General features: G+C 43.6%; 1 protein-coding gene across 6 annotated transcripts in view; it reads left to right on the top strand.

Moving 5' to 3' along the window:
* Positions 1 to 13,996, top strand: part of RNF182 (ring finger protein 182) — a 38,725-nt gene extending 24,729 nt beyond the window's left edge. For all 6 annotated transcript variants that reach the window (XM_081952105.1, XM_081952104.1, XM_081952106.1 and 3 more), the window contains exon 2: positions 12,582 to 13,996. In XM_081952105.1, coding sequence (XP_081808231.1) covers positions 12,795 to 13,535 — 741 coding nt within the window. In that variant the 5' untranslated portion in view covers positions 12,582 to 12,794 and the 3' untranslated portion in view covers positions 13,536 to 13,996. The remainder of the gene's footprint in view (positions 1 to 12,581) is intronic.
* Positions 13,997 to 21,033: the final 7,037 nt, after the last annotated feature.

A 21,033-nucleotide genomic window follows, 5' to 3' on the forward strand; every position in this document is an offset into this window, starting at 1 on the left:
AGTGACCACCATCCCAACCCTCCCATAGAGGGGCGACTACAACTCTTTGCCGCCCGATGGGAGGAGATCATCTCAGATGCGTGGGTGCTCCAAACAATCCTTTTGGGTCTCACCTTGGAATTCCTCTCCCCTCTCGTGCCATTTTATTCGTTGCCTGTTGCCATCAAACCAGTTCCCTCCAGGCAAGAGCGCAAAGGGTTCTACTCCATTCTATTTCTGGTTCCCAAGAGCTCGGGGTGGGTGGAGAGCAGTACTAAAAGTTAAATGAACATCTGGCTTACAAGAAGTTCAAAATGCAGTCCCTACAATCCATCCTGGGCTGCATTCGAGAAGGGGACTTCCTAACATCGATTGACCTGAAGGAAGTGTATCTTCATGTCCCCATCAGACCTGTGCACAGACGCTATCTGAGGTTCTTCTTCGCCGAGTCCCATTTTCAGTACAGGGCCCTCCCGTTCGGCCTGTCATCGGCCCAAAGGACATTTACAAAGATTCTGTCAGCAGTCGCAGCGCATCTGAGGGCACACCCAATCCACCTACAATGCTACCTCGATGACATATTGATCCAGTTGTCGTTGCCAGCTCAGTCGGTGCCCGACCTTCGCATCACCATGTGGACACTGCAAAGTTACGGATTTACCATCAACCTCGAGAAAAGCCACCTGACACTGGTCACCAGGCTCTTACACCTGGGGACCATGATAGACACTTCATCTTGCCAAGTCTTCCTGTCACCAGACCGCATCGCAAGCCTCCGAGAGCTGGTCCAGCGGGTTTGGCTTTCCCCCAGCACTCGCATCATCACCTTGTCGCAGTTGCTGGGGAAGATGATCTCGTGTCTCTCCATAGTACCTTGGGCGAGACTTCACACGAGAGACCTGCAGTGGTTTCTACTCCCAATTCAGAGGGCCAAGACCAGCAATTCGCCAGTCAAGGTACGACTTCCTCCCAAGGTCTTTCGATACCTCCGGTGGTGGCGGTCCCCATCTCTGACACAGGGGACCTGCTTCAAGGAACCCTCCAGGCTGACCATCACAACGGACACCAGTTTGTTTGGGTGGGGTGCCCAACTTCACAACCAGGTGGCTCAGGGACAGTGGTCAGCTAGCGACCTCTTGCACAACATCAATTGGTTGGAGCTGAGGGCGGTCAGGCTTGTGCTTTGGAAGTTCCAGCAGGACATCCAGGGTCACCACATGCTCATCCTTACCAACAACATAGCGACAAAGGCGCACATAAACCGACAAGGAGGCACCAGATCAAGATCCCTCATGGTGGAGGCGGAGGCGATTGGATGATGGGCGGAACAACACCTGCAGTTCATACAAGTGGAGCACATCTTCGGGGTGAACAATGTCCAGGCGGATTCGCTGAGCCGGACCACCCTGGACCATTCAGAGTGGTGTCTACACCCATGACTTTTCCAACAACTATCACAAAGGTTCGGTCGTCCCCAGTTCGACCTATTTGCCACTCCGGAGAATTCCCAGCTCCCTCATTTCTTCACCAGGTACCAGTGCCCCGGGGTAGAGGGAGTCGATGCTCTCCGCTGTCCCAGGCCCCCGGCCCTGCTTTATGCATTCCCTCCATAGGCGCTCATTCCCAGGGTGATCAGGGAGATACTGGAGGATTGGGTGAAGGTCCTTGTGGTAGCACCATATTGGCCCAGACGGACATGGTTTGCCGATATGACCTGCCTCTCCATCGCATGCCCCTGGAGGATCCCTCAGGAGTCAGTCTCTCTCAGCCAGGAGGTAGTTGCCCATCCAGAGCCCCAGTGGCTCAAGCTAGCTGTCTGGCACTTGAGAGGGACCTGCTGAGGAGGGCAAGTACTCCAACAAGGTCATCAACACCATTCAGGCCTCCAGACGACCCTCTACCACAAAGATCTATGATGCCACCTGGGCCACCTTTGCTCGCTGGTGCATGGAATGTCATATCCAGCCTACCACCGCTTTACTCCCTCAAACCTTAGAATTCCTTCAAGAGGACCTTGATAGGATCTGGCGCCTAACACCTTATGGCAGTGGTGGGCAACCTTTTTTTTCAACTGAGCCAAATCTCGCCAAAACCACGATTGAAATTTATTTTGAGAGCCACATTTTTAAAACCGAAAATACATAGGATGGTACACTGTTTTTAGTTTCAATAAGTTTTTATTGAGAATATTCTGCATGCAAGTATCCACATAGGTCGGGAGGATACAAATAACACAACTAATAAAACAAAAACTTTAGAACGATATTATTTATCGATAACGTTAAATTCTGTAAAATTTGCCTTACAATGTAGAGAAAATTACATCCTGACAATGACTGACAAAGTCACAACCACTAATGTGAACATTGGCCTTGCATTTCCTTGGATAGTTTGAGTAAGTCAGGTTTGTATGTTGTTGTTTTTAATTTCATCTCTCTCTCCCACTTTTTTTTCTTTTTCTTTCTCTCTCTCTCTCTGGCTCTTTGTCTCTCTCTCCCTCCCTCCCTCCCTCTCTGTCTCCCTCTGTCATTTTCTCTGGGTGTCTGTCTGTCTCTCTCTCTGTATCTCTGTCTCTCTCTCCTCCTTCCCCCATCTCTGTCACTCTGTGTGTGTGTGTGTCTGTCTGTCTCTCACTCACTCTGTGTGTGTGTCTGTCTGTCTCTGTCTCTCCCTCTGTCTCTCTCCCCTCCCTTCCTCTCTCTCTGTCACTCTGTGTATGTGGGTGTGTCTGTCTCTCACTCATTCACTTAATCACTCACTCTGTGTGTGTGTCTCTCTCTGTCTGTCTATCTTTCTCTCCCTCCCTCCCCCTCTCTGTCTCTCTCTGTCTGTGTGTGTGTGTGTGTGTGTGTGTCTGTCAGTCTCTCTCTAATTCCCTCCCTCACTCCCTCTCTCTGTTCCTCTCTCTGTCTGTCTGTCTGTCTCACTCACACACACACTGTGGTCACCTTGTTGAGTGTTCCAATCACATTTGAAACACTCAACAACTGGCCTGCATTTATGGTATTTTGCAGCATTCTGCAGTCATAGGACCAACTGCAGAATGCTGCAAAATACCATAAATGCAGGCCAGTTGTTGAGTGTTTCAAATGTGATTGGAACACTCAACAAGGTGACCACAGTGTGTGTGTGAGTGAGACAGACAGACAGACAGACAGAGGAACAGAGAGAGGGAGTGAGAGAGGGAATCTGAGAGAGACTGACAGAGTCTGACAGAATCAGAGAGGTACTTTTAACTACCTGGCAGCGGCGTTTTGCCTTGGGGGGCTCCTCAGAACATCCCAAGACTTCGGAGGGAAGCTTACAGCAAAGCCCCTTTCCCAACTGGCCCTTCCTCCTTCGGAACGCTTCGGAGGGAAGCTTCTGCAAAAGCCCGGGCGAGTGACAACAAGTTCCCGCCGTTACGAAGTCTCGGAGGCTGTAATTTTCTGAGCTGTGCGCGCGCGCCTGTTTTCCAAGGCGTGGAGCAGCAGCGAGGCTCTGCGCAGCGAGCGATGATTACGGAGGCCGTCAACGGTCCCCCCTCACGTTCCTCGTCTTCCCGGATGGCATCCGGAGTCATTGCCGGCCACGCAGAACCTCGCTGCTGCTCCACGCCGTGGAAAACAGGCGCGCGCTCACAGCTCAGAAAATTACAGCCTCGGAGACTTCATAACAGCGGGGACTTGTTGTCACTCGCCCGGGCTTTTGCAGAAGCTTCCCTCCGAAGCCCGAGAGGAGGGAGGGGAGCGGGCGCCCGGCACACAGAAGAGCCGCATTAAAGGGTGTAAAGAGCCGCATGTGGCTCGCGAGCCGCGGCTTGCCGACCACTGCCTTATGGCATCAAGTAGCTGCTTTATCCACCGTGCTCTCACCCGGCACTGGCCAGCCGCTTAGCAGACACCCGGAGGTAGCTTCCTGCATGGGGCTTCTAATCTCAATCCTCAGATTGTGCATTGATATCCCTCCTGGGATCTTGCCACAGTACTTAGAGCGCTTACCAATGCTCCCTTTGAACCGATTCGCCATTCTTTCTTTTGGCATCTGACTCTTAAAACTGCCTTCCTTGTAGGAATTACGTCAGCTCGCAGAATCTCGGAGATTGTGGCCCTGTCGGTCCGGGACAATTTGTGCACCATACATTCAGACAGGATTGTTCTCCGTCTCAACCTGTCCTTTTTACCAAAGGTCAATTCGTACTTTCACCGATCTCAGGAAGTTGTTCTTCTGGACTTTTTCCCACACCCGAGTCATCCCAGGGAGCGTCGTTGGCACTCCCTCGATGTTCGCAGAGCAATCAAGAGGTACATCAAACATACAGCCTCTTTTCGTAATTCCAAGGCCCTGTTTGTCACATTTCAACCGGCATCCATGGGTTGCAAGGTCACCTCATCTACCATCACACACGAGGGAGGCCACACGCTGGACCTTGTTTTTATCTCTGGTCGAGTGGTGGAAGAGTGATCTGGGAATAGGGGATTTGGTTACTACTCCTCTGTCATGGTCAGATCACTCGCTTCTCCGTCTCAACTTCCCTTCCGCTACCCCCCATTGCGGGGAGGCGGAACCAGAAGATCTTAGATGGTTCTGCCCCAGGCGACTGATGGAACCTGATAGGTTCCAGATGGAGCTTGGGCCACTGCCTGTAACCCTGACCCGCGCCCGGATGGAGAACCTGGTGGTTGCATGGAATAGTGCGGCGGCCGGGGCCTTGGACCGGGTTGCGGCCTCTCCGGTGGCAGCGAACCACCCTGGCCCCTTGGTTTACCGAGGAGCTGAGGGTGATGAAGCGCCACAAGAGACGCCTAGAGAGCAGATGGAGATCCTCTTGCGCCGAATCTGACCGAACACAGGTAAGAGCCCATTTACGGACCTACCTTGTGGCACTAAGGGTGGCTAAACGTCGATACTATGCCACTCTTATTGTGTACGCAGAAAACCGCCCTGCCGCCCTGTTTCGGGTGACCCGCTCCCTCCTTTCACAGAGGCTGCGGGAAGCCCCTTTACAGGGTAGAGCAGAGGAATTTGGGGAATATCTGCAGGATAAAATCACTCAGATCCGGAGCGAATGGGTTTCCTTGAGTGATCTCAGGGAGATACCGGTGGAGAGTCTTGTGGTACCATGCTGGGAGGAGTTTGACTCTGTTGCCGCCGAGGATATGGACAGGTTACGCGGGTGACTGCGGGGCACCACATGTTTATTGGATCCGTGTCCCTCTTGGCTTGTACTGGCAGCCTGGGAGGCTACACGAGACTGGCTCCTGGGACTAGTGAACGCCTCGCTGAGGGAGGGGTTCTTACCAGCCGTCTTGAAAGAGGCGGTGGTGAGGCCCCTACTTAAGAGGCCTTCTCTGGACCCAGTAGAGTTAGCCAATTATCGTCCTGTCTCCAACCTTCCCTTTTTAGCGAAGGTTGTTGAGAGTGTGGTGGCGCAACAGTTCCCTCGACACCTGGAGGAAATTGTTTATCTAGACCCGCGCCAGTCCGGTTTCCGGCCCGGGCACAGCACTGAGACGGCTTTGGTCGCGTTGGTGGATGATCTCTGGAGGGCGAAAGATGGGGGTTGTTCCTCCATCCTAGTCCTATTAGATCTCTCAGCGGCTTTCGATACCATCGACCATGGTATCTTATTGCGTCGCCTGGAGGGGATGGGGGTGGGGGGCACCGTGTTGCGGTGGTTCTCCTCCTTCCTCTCCGGTCGGACGCAATGTGTGTTGACGGGGGAGCAGAGGTCGACCCTGAGGCCGCTCACGTGTGGGGTGCCGCAGGGGTCGGTCCTCTCACCTCTCCTGTTCAACACATACATGAAACCGCTGGGTGAGATCATCCGAGGATTCGGGGTTGAGTGCCATCTGTATGCAGACGACACTCAGTTATACATCTCTACCCCGAACCACCCCAATGAAGCCGTCGAGGTGATGTCCCGGTGTCTGGAAGCCGTCCGGGTCTGGATGGGGGACAACAGACTTAAGCTCAACCCTTCCAAGACGGAGTGGCTGTGGCTACCGGCGCCCCGCTTTAGCCAGTTTGCTCCATCTCTGGCCATCGGGGGGGAACAATTACCCCCGGTGGATAGGGCACGCAATTTGGGCGTCCTCCTAGACTCCCGGCTGTCGCTGGATGATCATGTGACGGCCGTGGCTGGGAGGGCGTTCCACCAGGTGCACCTGGTGCACCAATTGCGCCCCCTACTAGAGCGGGACGCCCTTCGCACAGTCACTCAGGCCCTGGTGACTTCCCGCCTTGATTACTGCAATGCTCTCTACATGGGGCTCCCCTTGAGATGCACCCGAAGGCTCCAGTTGGTTCAAAATGCAGCCGCGCGGACAGTTATGGGGAGTACCAGGTACTCCCATGTAACACCACTTCTGCGCGAGCTGCACTGGCTGCCTGTGGCTTTTCGAGTGCGTTTCAAGGTGTTGATTGTCATCTTCAAAGCGCTCCATGGCTCGGGACCTAGCTATTTGCGAGATCGCATTCTACCCCATACATCCCTACGACCAATCCGCTCACACAGGGAGGGTCTCCTCCGGGTACCTTCCGCTAGACAATGCGGGCGGGCGGTGCCCAGGAGTAGGGCCTTCTCTGTGATGGGCCCAACCCTCTGGAACGAACTCCCCCCTGATATTAGAACTACTGTTGATCTCCGCTCCTTCCATAAGAAACTCAAGACCCACCTGTTCCGACTAGCCGGCCTGGCCTAATTGTAATCACAAGTACAATCTATTACTGACCTTCCTGGATGGCTTTTTAAAAATTGTAAATTTTGGGGTTTTAATTTGGTTTTAGACTGTTTTTAACTAGTAATGAGTTCGGGCATTATACAGACCGTATGTTTATGTTGGTTGTCTAATGTTTGTTGTCCTGCTCTGTTGTTTTTATATGTACTGTCTGTACACCGCCCCGAGTCCCTGCGGGGAGAGGGGGGCGGTATATAAATTTAATAAAACTCAAACTCAAATCGGGAGATGGATCAAAGTGTGCATCTCCCTCGCCTACAAACAGGGCAGACCTACTCTTTCTCATGTGATGGCACACTAAACACGTAGTGCGGCCACCCAAGTGTCAGTTGAGGAGCCACCCTGGGCCACCCAAGTGTCAGTTGAGGAGATCTATAGGGCGGTGACTTGGGTGTCCCCATCATTATTTGTCAGACACTACAAATTGGACAAATTTGCATCCACAGATGCTGCTTTTGGCAGAAGAGTGTTGCAGACCATTGTTTCTAGACCTCAATAGGGTTGGGTTGTTTATTTTTCCCACCCTTGGACATATTTTGCTTGGGTATGTCCCAAGCTTGGACTCTCCAAGTGTCCTGTATGTCTGTTGTAGGATCATCTGGTTTTTCTAGGAGTGCTTTATTTTTTTCCATAAAGGCCTGCGCCTCTATGGGTGTATTAATTCTAACTCTTGTCTCCTCCCAGAATATTAGCATACCTTCAGGCATCAGCCATCTGAACCACACCCCCTTCTGGTATAATTTCTTCGCTAGTTGCGAATAGCTTTTTCTTTTTCCCCTCACTTTCTTGGGGATCTGTTTCAGAATGGTTATTTCCCTATCTTGGTATGTCAAAGCTTGCCCCCTTTGTGCACTCAGAATTTCATCTCTTGTGCTTTTTCTGAGAAATTTAATGTGTACCTCCCTGGGTACGTAGTGTGTTCTAGCATAAGCTGAGTTCACTCTATAAACCAGATCTATTTCCCACCCCATCTGTTGTTTCTCTTTCTGAATGTATTCAGCCAAAATACTTGTCATAATGTCCCTTATATCTTCATCATCTGTCTCCACCACATTTTGAAATCTAAGGTAAAAGGACATTCTCTCAAACTCTATTTTCATCTGTTGGGTGTCAAGTTCTTTGTTCCCCTTCTGCACCCCTTCCATCCCCTCCCTCATCTCAGCCGTCCCACCCTCCAAAAGATCCAGTCTCTGTGAGTTTTTATTAATTTGGGCCTGGTTCTCTTTAATTTCTTCTTTCATCTCTTTTAGTTGTCTTTTTATTTCCTCTTGTCCCTGTAGAAGTTGCTGAAACATTTGTTGAAACTCAGTCTCTGTAGTTTTAGGTTGCATCAAAGCTGTTATCGTTGATTGTGTACTAGAACTGGATGTTGCAGATGTCGGGGCAGAGGCAGCAAAGCCAGGCTTTCCAGGAGGTGGTTTTTTAGGAGACATTGTTCGTAGAATAAAGAGTTCAGTCAATACAGAGAGTGATCAGTCAGAGAGGTAGAACAGCCAGGAGAGTCCAGGAGACAGAAGGTCCAGGCAGAAGAGGATTTTTCTAGTCACCCTGGCAATAGAGTAAAATTTTTCACTCCAGGGAGTCCAAAAGGTAGCAATCAACAAGAGATTTGTCTGAGTAGCACGGAGACAAAGACCGGAAGCCTGAAGTTTTAAAGGTGGAGTCAAATTTCACAGTTCATAAAGACAACGGAAGTGTGCCATCTTGCCCTGCCAGCTTCGGGTTTAGAGGCATAACAAAGTTTTCAAAGTTTCCAGATCATCATTGCATTATGGAGTTAAATCCAAGAATTCACTTTTAATAAGGGCGTGACATCATTAGTTGGCTCTCCCCCTCCTCCTTCCCCTGGGGCTGAGAGCAAAATTGTTTCAAGCCGCCTGTCTGAGGGGGGGGGAAATCCCCCTCCCTCCAGCCGCGCCTCTCCAAGTCAAGCCGAAAAAGAAGGTTTAAACTGCTGGCAATTTCTCCAGCTTAGTAAGGGGAATGGAAGGGAGTTTTCGCCTCACCGCACCGCAGCCGCGTCCTTCTGCTTGTTTATTCTTCCGTCGGCCTCGCAGCGAAGACGCCGGTGCATCTCCCCATCATGCTCCCCAGTGCCTACAGCGAGGCGGGCCGCCCCCCGGCCGCCGCCGATCCAGAGGATTCCCCGCGGTGGGGAGCCCACCGGGAAAGTGCGGGGCGAGCAAAGCTTGCCCGTCGCCGTCAGCCGCCGGAACTGGAAGTGAAGGTCACGTATTATGTCGGGGTGAATGGGCGGAGCCTCCAGCAGCCGCCACTACCAGTTCGCCCGAACCGGTAAGAACTGGCAGAATACCACAACTGATATGTACATTAACTCACTTTAGGGAATCATTGCATAACATATATCATCGCAAGAATTGTGAACTCTTGGATATCTGACAAAACAACTTCTCCCTTAGATGTTTGCCTGTAACCAGCATTCTTTTGGCCATGGCCTTATTAAGATTCCTCATTTGCCAAGAAACAGCTGCAGTAGTGACTTAAGACAGGGCATTTGCAATGCAAATGCACCAATTCAAGAATTTCTTCCTGTCAGCAGTTCCTAATCTTTTCAGCTTTCTGCAACAGCTTCCTTCTTTCCAGACTGAAGAACAAATGCAACTGCTTTAAGAAGTTCCTTGTGAATTGAACTCTTAAAGAAGTAGTATTGGTTTTTTCCAGACTCATGTATAAAATCAGGCAACTGTAATTGAATAGCAAAGAATTGTGGCACTTGTGCAAGGACCAAGTGAGGAAGCTTTTGTAATTACTTCACAATTCTGGAGTTGCTGCCTTTTCTGCAATCAATTGTTGTTTGTTGTTGTTCTCTAAATAAGGTTTTATTGTCATTCCTCCTGTTTTAGTTTATTTATCACTATTTAGATTTCTACACATTTTAATCTTGTATTTTATGCTTTAAATTTTATATGATAGAGCAGGAGTGACAAAGTAGCTGCCCGGGGCGTCACATGCAGCCCACCCCAACTCCAGGAAGAGGAAAAAAATGTTATAAAATGTCACAGACAGACACAAACAGAAAGTTTGACACCTGTGTCATGTAGTATGCCTTATTTTAATTGTGATGCTTCACAAATAAACAAATGAACTACTGTCTAGATCTGAGAAAGCTCTGGAAACAGAAAGCTTTCACTTGAACTGTTAAGACTGTTGTGTCTAATAATAAAGGGTTTTGATTGGGTCAAAAGAAAATCCTTTCAAAACATTTCTCTACTAAAGAAAATGCAAAGGTTAAGCATTCAATACAAATCTTTCGGAAACACCATCTCTCAACGTTAATTGGATCATAGCTAGAATCCTAGGTTTTGTGATGCAACACTTTTCTTGTTTCTTATTTTCATTAGCCTTTGTGATAATTTATAATGGGTTTCTTCAGGCAAAACACTCCAAAAATAATCATATAACATAGTCATCTGATGCAGTTTTTAAAAGATTGATAGTTTTGTAAGATCTGCTGGATACAATACAATATTTGAGATAAGGATATAGGTAAAAGCTGCACAAGCAAATATCAGTTTCCCATTGGTTTCTCTTTTTTGTTTCAAACGGAGTATTATGACTTTATCATATTTCCACAGATGTTTATAATCCTCTTATGGCTTATTACAAAGAGCTTAGTTGTCATTCCGTATCCAGATCATGTCACAAACATAAGTAAGATATATTTCTACTGTTTTCTGAATAGTGTAACAAAATCAATGGGAGCCTTGTTATCGGCTTCCAAAGAATGAAAGCTGTAGCATGTGAGTTTGATCTTTGCTCTGATTTCTGATAAAGACCCACTTTAAAAATGTAATTCCTGAACAGATAAATGATACATCTGTAGAAAACAACAAATGATCTGGTATTAATTGAACTCTAAATTAATCCAGATCTGCATATAAAGTCACTGGGCAGCGTAATTTGGATTGCAGTTGTAAACCTGACACATTTCTAAGAATATAAAATCTAAGAAGGTATGCCCTTGTATTAGCAAAGGAAGTTTTTAGTTTTGATTTTATGCATACAAAGCATTTCAGGCAGCTATTTCATTACTGCATGATTTTTCACTTTCCTCAACTTTCATGCATCTCTTCGTTTCTGATAAACCATAACAAAATGCTGGCAAGGCTATAAAACAACAGCTTGATTTGTATTGCCTCTGGCCATGCATATTAAAGTTAACCATCTCTGGATGGACATGTGTGCAGGCCACATGTTCACTCAATATGCACAATGCTATTTCTGTATTCCGACTTCCTCCTTAAAATTAAGGAGTTAATTTTGCTGGCTGGCAGGCTCCTATAGCATTCTAACTTTCTTCTGCCTCCACAGAAGCCATCTAACATTGGGAAGATCTGTCGGTCATTGCCTCTTCTTCTTTCTTTAATGGTTTTTGGAACTTTATCCAAAATACAAATGTTTTTCCTAGATTTTGGAACCAATAAGATGTGAACAGCCAACATTACCTAAAATCTGTTTAGGTTTGGCATTTCACTCCCCACTGCCATCACCATCCTTCCAAAAGTTTGTCTTTAAATTTCCAGCTGTCTCCTCCCCGTTGCCAGTAACAGTTTTCCTATGGGAAGATGACTAAATGTGAAAATATAGCTTATCTCTCCTCTCAGCTTCTATCCACTAAAAGATAAATGCATGTATCTATAGGTGACTATGTGATATCGATGTTGTGACAAAGTGGCAGAATAGAAAAGGAATATTGGGATTACAGTGGATATTTCAATTACAAATATCTAACAGGCAACTATTAAGAAAAAAGTAAATTTCTATTTTGGGGTCTATTAGGAAATAAATTGAAAGTATCACTGCCGATATTATAATAATTTAATGTGAAGATCCATAATGCACAAGAGATTCACATTGGTTGGGCATAGAGTACCAACACCATTATCAGATAATCTAGTGAAGCAGATGGTAGACCAAGGGACAATTTGCTGGGGGAGGCCCTCAATCCTGCCTGTTTGCTTCCTTTGATAAATGTGAAGTCCTTCACGTTTCAATAAATGTGAAATCATGTAAAAGCTGTTCCGGTGCCAAGCCTGGTATTCTCACGTGCCTTTCAAAAGAACATATTTCTGTAAATACGATCTCTGTGGTTTCCTTTTCATGAGAACTGATGACTCTCTCTACATCTTGCAGAAAATGTCTGAAGTGTTTTAAATAGTCTAGAAATAAAATAAATAAAATAAATAGATCAGGAGTGAAATTCCCCAGGAGTGGGGAGGGAATGGAGATTTTGCAGTATCCTTCCCCTGCCATGCCCACCAAGCCACGTCCACAGAACCAGTAGTTAAAAAAAAAAGGAATTTCACCACTGAAATAGATGACATGTTGCTAAAATGTAAGCATACAGGTCTTCGGAATAGAATCAAGTAGTCTATAAATGTAATAAATAAAATAAATGTTCCGTGGCATAGATAATCATGTTGAATAAACAGGATAGAAGATTTTTATCTCCCCCCTAACGTTTTAGGGGGGAAATGTTGTTTCTTTGGATTGGAGCAAAAGAAAAGAAAATCACAGCTCCTGATTCTGCTGGGACATGAGCTGGATCCGATCCCTTTTCTCTCTGAAATGGTTCCCTTTTAGCTGTTTATTATAACTTTATAATATTAAGAAGTTATATCTGTAGCCCATATGCAAGATAAGCCATAGTACATTCCTTTGTATTATGTTTTTTCAGAATAAGATTTATTTTATCTGATTTTCCCAACTCTCCTTATTTTATGGGTTGAGACTGTAACTCTCTAAACAATCAATGCTGAATTATAAGATTGCAAAATAAAGTATTTCAGTGACATTTTGCAAGATTTCCAATAAAGATGTAAGGATTTCACATTAATTATGCCTCTTTTTTTATCTCTGCAGAAATTTCATCTTACATTTAGAACATGAACATTTTAAAAAGGCACTGAAGAATAAAGCAGATAAAAATGAACGAATACCATCGCTGCTTCTTTTTACCTGGGAGGATATAAGTGATGTGATAATCATATTCTTTCGGATATTTATACTTTTTTCCAAGAAGATAAGGGCTTGTCTGGCATCTTTCTCCAGACGTCTAGAGCATATTAAAAAGAAATGACAAGCCTATTGGCAGAAGATAACGTGGAGTCCCAGGGCTCAGATGAGCTTGAATGCAAAATCTGTTACAACCGCTATAACCTGAGACAGAGAAAACCTAAAGTCCTGGAGTGTTGCCACAGAGTATGTGCCAAATGTCTTTGCAAGATCATAGACTTTGGGGAATCTCCTCAGGGAGTCATTGTTTGTCCATTCTGTAGGTTTGAAACATGCCTGCCTGATGACGAGGTGAGTAGCCTTCCAGACGATAACAACATCTTGGTCAATTTGGCTTATGGAGGAAAGGTAAAGAAGTGCCTACCAGACAATCCTACAGAACTTTTGTTGACTCCCAAAAGGTTGGCCTCCCTTGTCAGTCCTTCCCACACCTCCTCCAACTGTCTGGTTATTACCATCATGGAAGTACAAAGAGAGAATCCCCCGACACTGAACTCCACCCCAGTGGTGGAATTCTACAGGCCTACAAGTTTTGATTCTGTGGCATCGGTACCCCACCATTGGACAGTGTGGAACTGTACCTCCTTACTCTTCCAGACTTCCATTCGAGTCCTAGTTTGGTTGCTAGGCTTGCTGTATTTTAGTTCTTTGCCTTTAGGGATCTACTTACTGGTATCAAAGAAAGTCACTCTGGGGGTAGTATTTGTCAGCCTTGTTCCCTCGAGTCTTGTTATTCTCATGGTTTATGGCTTTTGCCAATGTATATGTCACGAGTTTTTGGAATGTATGGCTGCTTCTTAATTACAATCTCAATGAAATAAGCAATGAAACATATGAAATGGCCATCGATGTAGCGTAGGTCACTTACTGTATCCTTCTCTTCCATATTCTTGTTACGTTTATCCATTGAATAAGAATACTGACCAGTTTTGTGGTCCTTTTATTACTTTTAAGGGTAAATGAATTGTTTTATTCATGCTCTATCCTGTTTATCAATGAATAATAACTTTCAATAGACTAAGCAATAGAAAGAAGATGAGTCCAGAGTAACTTTTTAACTAGGTGCCTGATGCTACATTACAATAGTGCTTTCATTTAAAATAATTTCTTCATTTAGGAATACAACTGGCCTTTCTGGAGCCATTTCAGATGAAAATTCTATTGCATTAAACTGTGTGTTGTTTCTACTGGTGTTTGAGTAATGTTCTTTGGGATGTTCTGCAGGAACTAGGTATGTCTAGCTTAAGAGAAAGAAGGACTAGGGGAGACATGATAGCAGTGTTCCAATATCTCAGGGGTTGCCACAAAGAAGAGGGAGTCAAGCTATTCTCCAAGGCACCTAAGGACAGAACAAGAAGCAATGGGTGGAAACTAACCAAGGAAAGAAGCAACTTAGAACTGAGGAGAAACTTCCTGACAGTTAGAACAATTAATCAGTGGAACAGCTTGCCTCCAGAAGTTGTGAATGCCCCAACACTGGAAGTCTTTAAGAAGATGTTGGATAGCCATTTGTCTGGAACGGTATAGGGTTTCCTGCCTAGGCAGGGGGGTTGGACTAGAAGACCTTCAAGGTCCCTTCCAACTCTACTATTGTATCGTATTGTATGTTATGAACTGGAGCCCTCTGCTGAATTAGTCCTTTGAAATCATAAAAGAGGTTTATTAGAGCACTTGGACATTTCATTAGAATTCATAGATGTCTATGGAGATTCTCGGTCATTCAGGCCATGGTTGTCCCAAAGGTGCTCTTTCAAGAGGCAATTGGACGTTCTGGTTTTTTCTTTGAAGATGTTTTGCTTCCCATCCAAGAAGCTTTTTCAGCTCTGACTGGATGGTGGGGAATGGAAGGATTCAAATAATTTATTTATTTAAATAAATCCTTCCATTCCACACCATCCAGTCAGAGCTGAAGAAGCTTCTTGGATGGGAAGCAAACGTCTTCAAAGAAAAACCAGAAAGTCCAGTTGCCTCTTGAAAAAGTACCTTTGGGATAGAATCCCATAGGTTTCCCTGTGGAAGAATAGGTTTCCGAGCATATGGTGTTCAGTTTCTACAGTCCACAAAGAGAACTGGTGATATCTCTATGCCAGATGACTTCAGAGAAGTCAGGGGGAAAAAAACATAAGAGAAAGATGGATGCTTCAATATGTAAGCAACTCATACAAGCAGGAGGCTGCAAAAACCCACCATCTTCAGGCACACACCATCGGTAATCCTCTGATTATATTTCTCCTCAATTATTTTCTGTTTGTAGGAAAACAGGATTGATTTCACAATTGATTTCACAGATGGCAATTTATTGCCTTTCTTCATTATTATATACATAGTTTATGTATTTTTCTTTCTAGTTGTGACCATGTAGATTAAAGCCTTTGGCCTTTCCCTATATGCACTCAACTGTGACACAAGCATGACACATTTTTTTCTACCATGACCACATGACATGAATCAGAGGATCTTTGAAACTCTACCGGTGTAAAAATAGCAATAGTTCCCTAATTCCAATACTTTGCATCGTAGTACTCTGCCTCTTTTTCAAACATTGCAATTGTTTTCCTCCAAGGCAGTGAGGTGAAAAAGCCTAATAGGTTTTATAAAGTTGGAGATTGTCCTTGGACAGTGTTGGAATGACAATAACCCAGCAGACTTGGTGTTAATATAGGTTTTTGCTGACTCAAGGATGGTGGATAGCACTTCAACCCATTAGTGGAGAAAGGCTCTTTGTTGTAACGAAAGGCATAAGGTTGAGGTAGAAGAACGAGAAGAAAGTGCAAATGGAGGCAAAGAAGAAAGAATACATTATTGAAGATTTCAGCTAGAAGAGTTCAACGAAGGGAGCATTTCCATATTGACTATCTACAGCACGGGTATCAAACTTGTGGCGTTACATTGCCGTCACATGATGTTTCGGGACGTCCTCCCCATTTGCGGAGGTGGGGTGGGCGTGGCCTGCGTGTGACACATCCAGCCCCTGGGCCACCACTTTGACACCCCTAGTCTACAGAATGCTTCGTTTGTTCAGCACATATCAAACCAAATAATGCACTAAGTATCATAAGCAAAAAACATGGTTTCAGTTTGCAGGTAGAAATCAAAATTTTAAGATGTATGATGGAGAATGTAATTGGACTGTAATAATGTGAGTTTAACTGCATAATGATAATTTGCTGTTTTGTTCTACTTTAAGTAAACTAAACGTTACTAATGTTTAGATGATTTTAAGGGACTTTAAAATACAAGGGGAGCATTAAGGGTCATATGCAGTAGTATGTCGTAGAATGAGAAAAAGCAAACAATGCAAAGAAGATTTTGGATAATATCGTAACAGGAAAGAAGACCAACTCCGTTTTTCTATCAGAAAACCTTAACTGTAATATAAAACATTGGTAATGTTGAAATAGCGGGGAAATGTCGGATATAACTTGCTCTTACTGTTCTGTTGAAATCACTGATTGTTAAAGTGCTTTTATCTCAACTGATACAAAGCAACACCCCCAAAGCCTAAAGAAATGTTAATTTTGCCAATTGCTAACAGCATTAAAAACAATGTCTTAGAATGATATATTGATACTATTAATGTGTTTGTAGTAATGCATGTGTAGTCAGATGAAACGCCCCGGCCAGCACCAGTAAACCATAAAGTATCATCCATGACTCCCATATGAAACAAAGAAAACCATTCAAGAGAAAACATTTTATACTGTCTGTGACATTTGTATAACTTGTTTATCTGTATACACGTCATGAGGATTTATATATTTGTAGGGAATTCATACTTGGATTGTTCAAGCTGTACTATTTCATAAATTGATTCTTCATGCAAGATGAAATTAAAGATAAACGTGCACCATTTCTGTGAATGTTTATGTGGCTAGCAGTGATACTAATGCTAGGCTTCTGGCCTATTGCCTTAAGAATTTATGTTGACACAGTATCATATTCTTCATGTTTCAAAATAGTGCCTTAAAAGCTAATTCTTTATTTCCTTTTAAAATGAAATAATAATATGCTAAATTAATACAGGTAGTCCTTAACTTACAACAGTTGGTTTAGTGACCATTGGAAGTTACAAACAGCATTGAAAACACTTATGACCATTGCAGCATCCCCATGGCCAAATCATTTACATTTGGATGCTTGACAACTGGTTCATATTTATGACGGTTTCTGTGTCCCGGGGTCATACGATCATCATTTGCAGCCTTCTGACAAGCAAAGCCAATGGGGAAACCAGATTTACTTAACAACTGCTTTTAATTTAACAATTTCAGTGATTCACTTAACAAATGTGCAAGAAAAGTCGTAAAATGGGGCAAAACTTATTTAACAAATTTCTCACTTAACAACACAAATTGTGGTCATAGGTTGTAGACTACCTGTAATGAAGTAATTATATTTTACTTCATTTCAATGCATCAAAGTACTTTACAAAATGTTACTCTTTAAGCCTAATATTACTGAACAGCATCATAAGTTCTTCTCTTATCCACTGAATAGTTCCTAAAATGTTTGTTTTCTTTATAGTCTACTAGCATTATTTTCTATAAGATTTAAATATATTATTTGAAACCTTAAAATCTTTATGATGTGCATATTGTCTCTTCACTTCTGAACTCATATCAGGGAGCAAATAGCTGTAAAATTGAAGTTGAATTTAGAGGTTTAAATCAGGATATAGAGAAGCAGCTGGCGTCTCTCTGCTGTCAGAAATTATATGACTAATAATATGAGCATTTTATCTGGCATTGTAATGTACAGAAAGTCCTCAACGTACAACCACAATTGAGCCCAAACTTTATGTTGCAAATTGAGACTTTTCTTAGGTGAATTTTGCCCCATTTTACAACCTTTCTTGCCACAAATGTTCAGTGAATCATTGAAGTTGTTAAGTGAGGAACACAGTTGTCAACTGAACCTGGCTTCCCCATTGACTTTGCTGGTGAGAAGATCCCAAAAGGTGGTCACATGATCTCAGGATATTGCAAACCGTCATAAAAATGAGTCAGTTGCCAAGCGTCTGAATTTTGATCACATGACCATGGGGATGCTGCAACGATTGTAAGTCTGGAAAATGGTCAAAAGTCACTTTCCAGTGCTGCTATAACTTCAAACAGTCACTAAATGAACTGTTATAAGTCAAGGACTATCTGTAAAATACTCCTGATGTTTTCCTTAAAATATGTTCCTCTTTTGACTGCTTTTGCATACTCCTTTTTTGCAATAACATCTTTCATATGCTGCTGACTGCAAGAATTCTGCTTGAAGAAGAAGAAAATTACGTAGAAGAAGAAAAAAACTAGAAAAAAATAAAAACCAGACAGTTTTCTTATACTTCTGTGAAACTGATGCAAAAGCCCTATTTTCTAAGTCATTTTCTTTTTTTAGAAAAACCTACATTGTAGTGAGTAAACTCATGCATACAGGGCCTATTAAAAGTAAAAGAAAGAAAAACAAAGGGAAATGTTGTATAAGATAAAGCAACCTCATCACAGAATTGGCTGGCCCCTCCTTTTCTGAAGGCTTCATTTAATTAGCTTCCCCTTTCAACTTTAACAAATGGGGAGCATTAAAGTACAGCATACAGCTGAGAAACAGCTCTATTGGAAATGAACTAAATCACTTTTTTAAAAAAATAGGATTGTAAATTGAGCAAAGGAGAAACAATAGGCTTAGAGACAATGGGAGGGAAGAGATGCTTTTGATCTCTCCAAGCCCCAAAGGCCTGGCGGGTGGTAGGGAACATTTATTCTTAAACTGGGTATATCAAATGCATGGAAACCTGTGCGTGAACCTGTGCATTTTACAGAGAGAAAACTAAACTTTGTTTAAAAGCAAGTATTGTAGCAATTTAAGCATGCAGCAATAATGAATGTATGTTGTGTGTGTTTATCTCTATTGACTTATTTATTGTTGTGTGTTCTCCTTGGTCATCTTCTAAACACAGTAGATAATGTGTTATTCCGTTAGTCATGTGCTTATTAATTAGTTGTATTTTGAAAAATTACCCCACACCTTCAAGTTACACAACTCTGGTGACTATGTGCTCTTGTTTATGTTATTTTCTTGGAAACAATATAATACAATACAATAGCAGAGTTGGAAGGGACCTTGAAGGTCTTCTAGTCCAACCTCCTGTCTAGGCAGAAAACCCTATACCGTTTCAGACAAGTGGCTATCCAACATCTTCTTAAAGACTTCCAGTGTTGGAGCATTCACAATTTCTGGAGGCAAGCTGTTCCACTGATTAATTGTTCTAACTGTTAGGAAATTTCTCCTCAGTTCTAAGTTGCTTCTCTCCTTGATTAGTTTCCACCCATTGCTTCTTGTTCTACCCTCAGGTGCCTTGGAGAATAGTTTGACTCCCTCTTCTTTGTGGCAACCCCTGAGATATTGGAACATTGCTATCATGTCTCCACTACTTCTTTTCATTAAACTAGACATACCCAGTTCTTCATATGTTTTAGCCTCCAGTCCCCTAGTCATCTTTGTTGCTCTTCTCTGCACTCTTTCTAGAGTCCCCACATCTTTTCTACATTGTGGCGACCAAAACTGAACGCAGTATTCCAAGTGTGGCCTTACCAAGGCATTATAAAGTGGTATTAACACTTCACGTGATCTTGATTCTATCCCTCTGAAATGCAGCCTAGAACTGTGTTGGCTTTTTTGGCAGCTGCTGCACACTGCTGGCTCATATTTAAATGGTTGTCCACTAGGACTCCAAGATCCCTCTCATAGTTACTACTATTGAGCAAGGTACCACCTATACTGTACCTGTGCATTCCGTTTTTCTTGCCTAAATGTAGAACCTTACTCTTTTCACCATTGAATTTCATCTTATTAGATAGTGCCCAATGTTCAAGTTTGTCAAGATCCTTCTGTATCTTAAGCCTATCTTCTGGGGTGTTAGCTATTCCTGCCAGCTTGGTGTCATCTGCAAATTTGATGAGTTCCCCATTTATTTCCTCATCCAAATCATTGATGAAGATGTTGAAGAATACTGGGCCTAAAACAGAGCCTTGAGGTACTCCACTGCATACTTCCCTCCATGTAGATGCAGTTCCATTGAGGACTACACGTTGAGTGCGGTTGGTCAGCCAGTTACGAATCCATCTGGTGGTGATGCTGCCTAACCCATATTCTTCTACTTTATCTAGTAGTAGGTTATGGTCTACCTTATCAAAAGCCTTACTGAAGTCCAAGTAAACTATATCAACGGCATTCCTCTGGTCCACTAATTTTGTCACATTATCAAAGAATGCAATAAGATTAGTCTGGCATGATCTGTTTTTGACAAACCCATGTTGGCTTTTGGCTATTACTTTGTTTACTTCTAGGTGTTCGCTAATTCGTTGCTTGATTATCTTTTCCAGAATCTTTCCTGGTATTGAGGTCAGGCTGATAGGTTTGTAGTTTCCTGGATCGATTTTTTCCCCTTTTTTGAAGATGGGAACCACATCAGCTCTTTTCCAGTCCTCTGGCAGTTCCCTGGTGCTCCAGGATCTCTGAAAGATATAGTTCAGTGGTTCTGAGATCTCGTCTGCCAGTTCCTTCAGAACCCTGGGGTGTAATCCATCCGGTCCTGTTGATTTGAACTCATCTAGGGTAGACAGGTGCTCATTTATCATTTTCTTCCCTATTTCAACTTGGGTTCCTAATCTGATTTTTGTGATGCTGCGTACATGAGTGGTTAACCTTTGTCTTCTATTAAACTGTTTTCTCAACTTCCCTGTCAAGCTTGCAGCTCTGGAATTTCCTATGAATTTCATTCAAGTGTTAGCCAGACCTGGGATCTGCTTAAATGTTTTAAGCTCAGCTTAACAACTAGGTGTTGCAGTCATTGTTGCAAAGGCTAGCCAATCAGACATCTTCACTGCTGGCAGAATAAGACAAGAAAAGAAGGCAGATCATTGTACCATACATCACGTGTTCTACACTCTATCTAAACGTATTCTGAAAACAGTAAAAATTGTAATGACTTTTCCCAAGATGGATTTCTTTAGAAAGGGGTACATTTAATTTTTAAAAACTGTTGAATCCACAATCCACAAAGTGATTAAATTAGTATGCCAACAAAATGCTGTGGACATAGTATCTTTAGACTTCATCAAGGTATTTGACAAAGTAGACATAACCTTCTTCTTGGTAAGTTAGAAAAATGTGGGATAGACAGCATTGCCACCAGATGGATTTGTAACTGGCAGATAACCTGTACTCAATGAGTAGTCCTTAAAGGTACTAAAACTAAGTAGAGGGAAGTAACAATGAGATACTACAAGGTTCCATCTTAGGCCCAGCACTC

Source organism: Natrix helvetica (genome assembly GCF_964273705.1).
Source record: "Natrix helvetica genome assembly, chromosome: 4".
Taxonomy (NCBI): domain Eukaryota; kingdom Metazoa; phylum Chordata; class Lepidosauria; order Squamata; family Natricidae; genus Natrix; species Natrix helvetica.